The sequence below is a fragment of the Manihot esculenta genome, chromosome 4, assembly GCF_001659605.2.
Source record: "Manihot esculenta cultivar AM560-2 chromosome 4, M.esculenta_v8, whole genome shotgun sequence".
In the NCBI taxonomy this organism is placed as follows: domain Eukaryota; kingdom Viridiplantae; phylum Streptophyta; class Magnoliopsida; order Malpighiales; family Euphorbiaceae; genus Manihot; species Manihot esculenta.
This window is the reverse complement of record NC_035164.2, coordinates 22,177,246-22,184,970: the sequence shown is the minus strand read 5'-3', so window position 1 is coordinate 22,184,970 and position 7,725 is coordinate 22,177,246. Positions and strand designations below refer to the sequence as shown.

Here is a 7,725-nt window from a genome sequence, read left to right as displayed (position 1 = left end):
CATACATCTAAATTTTGTAGGTTCAATAAAAAAATTAAATGAGTTAGAATTAGATGAAGAAATAATAAATAAAATTCAGGAATTGTATATAGATTCAGAAAGTTCAGAATCAGAACTAATAGAAAGTGAAAACCAGATAGATGAGTCAGGATCTAACTCGTCAGAAAAATCAATAAGTGTCCTAACTAAAGAGCAAGGCTCATTGTTGGAATTAATAAACAATATAGAATATAATAGTACTAAGGAAAATTTTCTTAAAAAATTAATAAAAAGTTTTGATGAAGCGGAAGAAGTTAAAAATATCGTTCCTAAGATAGAAAAACAAACTTATGATTTAACTAAAATATTAAGTAAAAATAAAAAATATAAAGAAATAGTATCTATAGAAGAATTGGAAAGAGAAATTAGAATAATAAAGACTGAAATAAAAGATTTAAAGCATCAACTCCAGAAAGATTCAAAAAGGATAAAAATTTTGGAAGAACAATTAATTTCAGAATCATCTTCTTTATCTGAAAAAGAAGAGGAAGATGACTAGAATGAAATAAGTCAATTAGATAGTAAAGAAGTAAATAATAATTTTATCTTATTATTACAAGAAATAACATCTAGAAAATATTTAATAAAAGTAACTATTAAATTATCAGAGGAATTTATAATAGATACAATAGCATTATTTGATATAGGCGCACATTTAAATTGTATAAAATCAAGTCTAATACCCAAGGGATTCTGGAATGAAACTAAAGAAAGATTAACGACAGCAAATAAAACTAATTTAAATATTTTAGAAAAAACAGAAGCATGAATAGTGAATCAGATTCTAGAATTAAAAACTGTATTCTTATTGTCACAACAAATAAATCATATAGTAATATTAGGAACACTATTAATAAATCTTACAACACCCTACTCAGTAAAAGAAGATTGTATAAAATTCAAAGTAAAAAATAAAACAATAAGAATATAATTCACAGAAAAACCTAAAATAAAAAATTTGAATTTAATAAAAGCACATTCCATTAGGACAATGGAAATAAAATCGATAATAAAATCTAAAACAGAAGATTTAAAAGATTTAAAAAATAATGCACATTTAATAGGATTAAAAATCAATTAGAAAGTGAAATTATAAAGACTAGAATAGAAAAATTAAAAAGTTACATGGAAGAAGAATTATGTGCAGATTATCCTAATGCTTTTTGGACTAGAAAACAACATATAGTAGATTTTCCATATGAAGAAGGATTTAATAAAAAATCAATCTCAACTAAAGTCAGAGACCAATTCAAATGGCACCATAATTGTTAGAACATTGTAAGAGAGAAATTAAAGAATTAGAGGATAAAAAATTAATTAGTAAATCAAGAAGTCATTGGTCGTGTGCAGCCTTTTATGTTAATAAAAATGCAGAAATAAAAAGAGGTACACCAAGGTTAATTATAAATTATAAGCCGTTAAATATAGCATTAAAATGGATTAGGTACTCAATCCTAATAAAAAAGATCTTTTAAATAGGTTATATAATGCAAATTTTTTTTAGTAAATTTAATATGAAGTCAGGTTATTGGCAAATTCAGATCCATCCTAAAGATAGATATAAAACAGCATTTATTGTTCTTTTTGGTCAGTATGAATGGAACGTAATGCCTTTTGGATTAAAAAATGCACCATTAGAATTCCAGAGAATAATAAATGATATCTTTAATCCTTATTCAAAATTTTGTATTGTTTATATAGATGATGTATTAGTTTTTAGCCAAAGTATAGAAGAACACTTTAAACATTTAAAGACATTTTGTATGATAATAAAAAATAATGGGTTAGCTCTAAATAAGACTAAAATGAATTTATTCCAGACTAAAATGAATTTATTCCAGACTAAAATTAGATTTTAGGACACTATATAGAACAAGGTATAATTCAGCCTATAGAAAGAACCATGATGTTTGGAAATAAGTTTCCTGATAAAATAACTAATAAAACCCAATTACAGAGATTATATATATATATATATATATATATATATATATATATATATATATATTAATTTCTAAGTATATTATATACTTTAATATAATTATGTATATTTATTGCACTAATATCATATTACGTATATATTATCATTAGTATATTATATTTATTATATATAAAGTTATAAATATAGTAAATTACTTTACTATATTTAATAATTTTTTACATACATACTCTATAATTAACAAAACTAAATATAGCATTAAAGTAATAAAATCATGTTTTCTCTCGTTCGCATGACGAGTTCTTATGCAATGAACTCTTGACTTGCTCTGCTAATCCTAGAGGATGAAGAGGAGGAGGCGGCTATTCTTCTCAAACAGGATGACAACTCAATGGCGATAGCGACTCCGGCATTCACCTTGGTCGACCAACTATTGACAGATAGGTCCATCAATTTTGGTGCTCTGCACAATACTCTTTCTGTTGTTTGGAGACCTGGGCGAGGCGTTAATATTAAGAAGATAGGTGATCGGCTCTACTTGTTTCGGTTCTTCCATGCCGTCGATGTGAACTGGGTTTTAGAGGCAAGATTGTACTCTTTCAATAACCACCTCTTACTGCTACACCACGTACAGCCGGAGGAAAATCCATCTACGGTACCTTTATATTTTTCTCCTTTTTGGGTGCAAATTCATGGTGTTCTAGTAGGCTATATGAATGGCTAAACTTATAGGGGATTTTATTGGGTCTTACCTCTTGTATGATTCTGTTAAAAATTCTGGAGGTTGGCAAACTTTCATGAGGGTAAGAGTGATGATTGATGTGAGAAAGCCCCTACATCGTTCAAAGCAGGTCCTTATTAATACCAATGAGAGGTTTACAATGAATTTTAAGTATGAAAGACTACCTATTTTTTGCTTCATTTGCGATAAGTTAGGACATAGTGAAGGCTTTTGTGAAAAGCTTTTTGATGATACAAACTTACCGCATATGCGTGGGTGAGGACCATGGCTATGACCTTCTTCTCGTATGACCAATTTACCTACTAATAAGTGGCTTCGTGATGATAATGGACATGGTTAGATAATGGTACTGAGTAGCTATGTAGTGTTATTGGTCAGGGTGACTTATATCTACTGTGGTAGCCCCAGAATCATGCTATGTTGATTGACATTGAGAGTGGGGATGTTCAATGTGAGGAGGTATGGGTTTGGCAATCTTAGAGATTAAAAAGCATCAGAGGATTGGGCAACCTGCATCGGGTGTCCCGGCTTCTATTTCAGGTGAGTTTGTTCCTTTTTCTATTAGTATTTGTGTGGATATTGATGAAAAGACTGACCTTGGTTTTCAGGCCTGTCGATAGCCATGAGTTGCTTAATTTGGAACTGTCGAGACCTTGGCAACCCTCGCGCAGTTCGAGCTCTAAAGAAGCTCATAATTTTGCATAAGTCATATATTTTTTTATGTGAAATGTTGGTGTTATTGAGTAAGATTGAGGATCTACAAGTCCGTTTTGGTTTTGATGGTTGTTTTAGTGTGGATAAATTGGGTCGTGGTGGTGGGTTGGCTGTTTTGTGGAGATCTGATTTCCTTGTTATCATTAAAGTCTTCTCTCAAAATTTTATTTATATGACTATTGCCAGCTCAGCAGGGCCATGGAGACTTACCGGCTTCTATGGTTTTTCGAAAAGGAGCAAGAGACAAGAATCTTGGGATCTTCTAAAATCTCTTGCAGGTATATCCTCCTTGCCTTAGGCATGGATTGGAGATTTTAATGACTTATTGTCTGAGGAGGATAAAGTTGGTGGGCTTCCTCATCCTGAGCATTTATTTTGGGGATTTCGGGATGCTGTAGACACTTGTCAACTAGTTGAGATTCCGTTGAATGGGTATTCTTTTACATGGAAAAGGGACGTGGGTCCATTCGATGGATTTGGGAAAGACTGGATCGAGCTTTTGTGTCTCACACATGGTTGGAGCATTTTCAGAATTGTGTGTTATCTAATCTACATTCCTTAGTGTCTAATCATTCTCCTATTTTATTATAGTGTACTGTTAGTCAATGGATGGGTTGAAAAAGGAGATTTAGATTTGAGTTTTTGGCTTTCAAAACTAGATATCTATAATGTTATTAAAGACTCTTGCGAGGGCTCGAAGGTAAAGGCATAGCAAGCATATTAGCATGTGTGCTCAAAATCTAAGGTTTTAGAGCAAAAGTTTTAAGAGTGACTTTCATAAGGAGGCTAGTTGTATTCACCAGGACATGGAGGCGGTCAAGGGTCATAATGATGATATGTCTATTTATATTGCAAATGGTCTGAAGGAGGATTTAAATAAGATTCTCTACAAAGTGGAGATGTATTGGAAACAGCGCTCAAAGGATTTCTGATTAAAAGAGAGAGATAAGAATACTAAGTATTTTCATATAGGCCTCTGCTAGGAAAAGAACTAATCATATTTATTTTTTTTATTAACATTACAGGTGAACAGGTGTCTGATAAGGAAGGTATGAGAACTATAATTATGGATTACTTCCATAATCTCTTTTCTGAATCTAATGGTGATTGTTCAAGTATTACAAAACTTATTGACAAGTATTACAAAACTTATTGAGCCAGTTGTAAGCTCACGTGATAATGACAATCTTATAGCCCCTTTCTCAACTGATGAATTCTGTCAAGCTATTTACTAGATGCATCCGGATAAGGCCCCAGGGCCTGATGGTATGAATCTCGCTTTTGTTTCAAAAGTTCTAGGATATAATTTGAAGTTCTGTGGTGACTTCTTATCAAGAATGGTTGCTTAGTGGAGCTTTCCAGAAACTTTAAATGACACTACTGTTATTCTTATACCTAAAAAGGAGAGCCCATCGAATTTGTGGGACCTGAGACCTATTTCATTATGTAATATCCTATACAAAATCTTGGCAAAGGTTCTTGCTAATAGGTTGAAGGTTTTATTATCAGGTATTATCTCTTCCTCTTAGTCTGCTTTTGTTCCTGGTAGGATGATTACTGATAATGTTGTGATAGCAATTGAGCTCATTTACCATATAAGAAGGAAAACAAGAGGTACAAAAGGGAAAGTGGCTCTTAAAATTGATATTAGTAAAGGCTATGATAGAGTTGATTGGAGCTATCTTAAGTTGATAGTGCTGAGATTGGGTTTCAGTAGTAGGTGAGTTAATTTGATTATGTTGTGTGTCTCTACAGTTTGATATTATGTTGCTTTAAATGGTGAAGAATTTGGACCTATTGTTCCAAAGAGAGGGCCGTGATAGGGGGATCCCTTGAGTCCTTATCTATTTATCCTATGTTCTGAAGGTTTGACAGCTTTATTTCACAATGCAAAATGATGTGGACCTATATATAGTACACGAATTTGTCGCAGGGCACCTGCTGTGTCATATTTCCTTTTTGCTAATGATAGTTTTTTTCTTTTTTAGAGCAAATGGTAGGGAGTGTCAACATATTAAAAATATCTTAGAAACTTATGAGCATGCTTTAGGTCAAGCTATGAATTTTCATAAGTCAAGTATTTTGTTAGCTCTAATTGTCCAAACACTAGTAGAGAAAATATCTCTTTAATCCTGGTTGTGCATAATTCTTTTGATTATGGGAGGTACTTAGGATTACCTTCCCTTGTTGGGCGGAATAAAAGGCAAGTGTTCTCATTCTTAAAAGATAGATTGTGGAAACGGGTACATAGTTGAAACAGGGAAGTTCCTGTCTAGAGCATGTAAAGAGATATTACTTAAGTCTATTGCTCAAGCCATTCCTTCTTATGTTATGAGTGTATTTGCCATTCCTGTGTATTTGTTTGACGAGCTGGAGAGGATGATGAATTCTTTTTAATGGAGTTTTACTAGTACAGATAGGAGGAAAACTCATTGGTTATCATGGCAAAAAATGTGTCATAGTAAGGATAAGGGGGTTTGGATTTCTGAAATCTAAGGTATTTTAATTTGGCTATGCTTGGTAGGTAGGGTTGGAGATTACTCTCTGACCTAGAGTCTCTTCTTTTTCACATTCTCAAAGCTAAATATTTTTCTAGAGTGAATTTTCTTGATGCTAATGAAAGGTCTAACCAAGTTTTGTTTGGAAGAGCATTTTACAGGTAGAGGATTCGCTGAATCTTGGTAACAAATGGAGAGTAGGAAATGGGGATCTAATTAGAGTTTGGGGGGATCATTAGCTTAATACAGATGATAATTTTTTTGTTGAGACTCCTTTTGTAGATGGTTTGGAGAATCTCAAAGTTTCGGGTCTGCTTAATGAAAATGGCACAGGGTGATATTTTCCATTACTCTTAGAATTGTTATTGCATAATAATATTGCTTGTATTTCTTTGATTATTTCTAGACAGCATGACAAAAGAATATGGCATTATGAATAAAATGAGTTATACACTATTAAATTTGGCTATTATTTGTTGATTAACAGGGATACATAATTTATCAGCTTGCCATCCTAGGGTCCTGGAGGAAACTTTGGCAGATACAGGTACCGCCAAAAGTTAAAAACTTCATGTGCCCTTCGAGGTACTCTCCCTACTAACTTAACTCTGATTCTAAAAGGTTTAAATTTTCCCATTGGTTGTAAAGTTTGTGGTCTTGGGGAGGATGCTCTACATGTCTTACTCCATTGTCCTATAGCTGTTGAGTGTTGGAAACTGGTGGGATTTCCTATTCTTGTTCATCATATTTCAAATATTTATAGTTTATTTCAATTTATTTTGCATCTATATGATGTTTCATTACAGACTAGGTTGTGCGTGACTCTTTGGCATGGCAGAAATATCCACTTGTGGTGAGATCGACACCCAAATCCCCATTTGCTTGTTTGGTCTGCTGGGGACTTCGTATCATCATGGCTAAACGCCCAACAATTAGCGAGTATTCTTCTTGACATCTCCCCTCCCATCTCTTCTAGTTCATGGCAAGCACCTAGTGTTGGGCGAGTAAAATGTAATATGGATGCAGAAGTTTTTAGTCATTTTGACACTATTAGTTATGGGGCCATTTTACGTAATGCATCTAGCTCATTTATGGCTGCATTTTCTTATTAATTGCGAGGTAGTCTCAAGTCCAAAATAGTTGAAGCTCTTCCTTTACATGAACCACCCATGTAATTTAATGTCTATAGTACTCGTTTAGTGGATATTGAACTTGATTCAAAAGGTGTGATAAATGTTGTTCTGTTCTAATAGGATGATTTTTCAGAATTTGATGAACTTATTCATGATTGCAGATCTCTTCTTAAACAAAAATCAAATTGGACCGTATCTTGAATTAGGCAATAAGCTAATACAGTTGCCCATGTAATAATTAGGAAGCTATTTCTTATACTAATTCTATTTATTAATTTTTGTGTCATGAGATTTTAAGAGATGCTTTAAATATTGATGTTGCTTTAGGTTTTTTCACTTGATATTTTAGATTTTAAATTAAGTGTTGTGGAGAGATCTGTTAGTCCGAAATAATTTAAATCTTCTATATTAAGTTTTTTTCTCCATATAATTAATAAAATTTATATTAATGAAAATAAAACTAGATTATATATTAAATGAAATACTTTATTGCTATTTCCTTATATAATAAATAATATACTAACTTCAAAATTTTAATAATAAATAAGTATGATTTTTTTATATAAAAAATTTACATAAAACTGTTTCATTTTTCATTAACCGAGAGCAGGCTGAATTGTATCAGAATCAAATAATTGAATAATTAAAAACCACACTGAA

The 7,725-nt window shown here is 32.2% G+C and overlaps 1 protein-coding gene across 1 annotated transcript; it reads left to right on the top strand.

Annotated features, from left to right (window-relative positions):
- Positions 1 to 2,241: 2,241 nt before the first annotated feature.
- Positions 2,242 to 7,173, top strand: LOC110614131. Its single transcript, XM_021755617.2, has 3 exons — positions 2,242 to 2,633; positions 6,420 to 6,517; positions 6,739 to 7,173. Exons 1-3 carry the CDS (start codon positions 2,370 to 2,372, stop codon positions 6,752 to 6,754), a joined length of 378 nt encoding a protein of 125 aa, XP_021611309.1. The 5' UTR covers positions 2,242 to 2,369; the 3' UTR covers positions 6,755 to 7,173.
- The last annotated feature ends 552 nt before the right edge of the window (positions 7,174 to 7,725 follow it).

Coding starts and splice junctions, on each gene's coding strand:
- LOC110614131 (XM_021755617.2), top strand. CDS start 2,370: ATGGCGATAGCGACTCCGGCATTCACCTTGGTCGACCAACTATTGACA. Junction 2,634..6,419: donor CGGAGGAAAATCCATCTACG/GTACCTTTATAT, acceptor GTTGATTAACAG/GGATACATAATTTATCAGCT.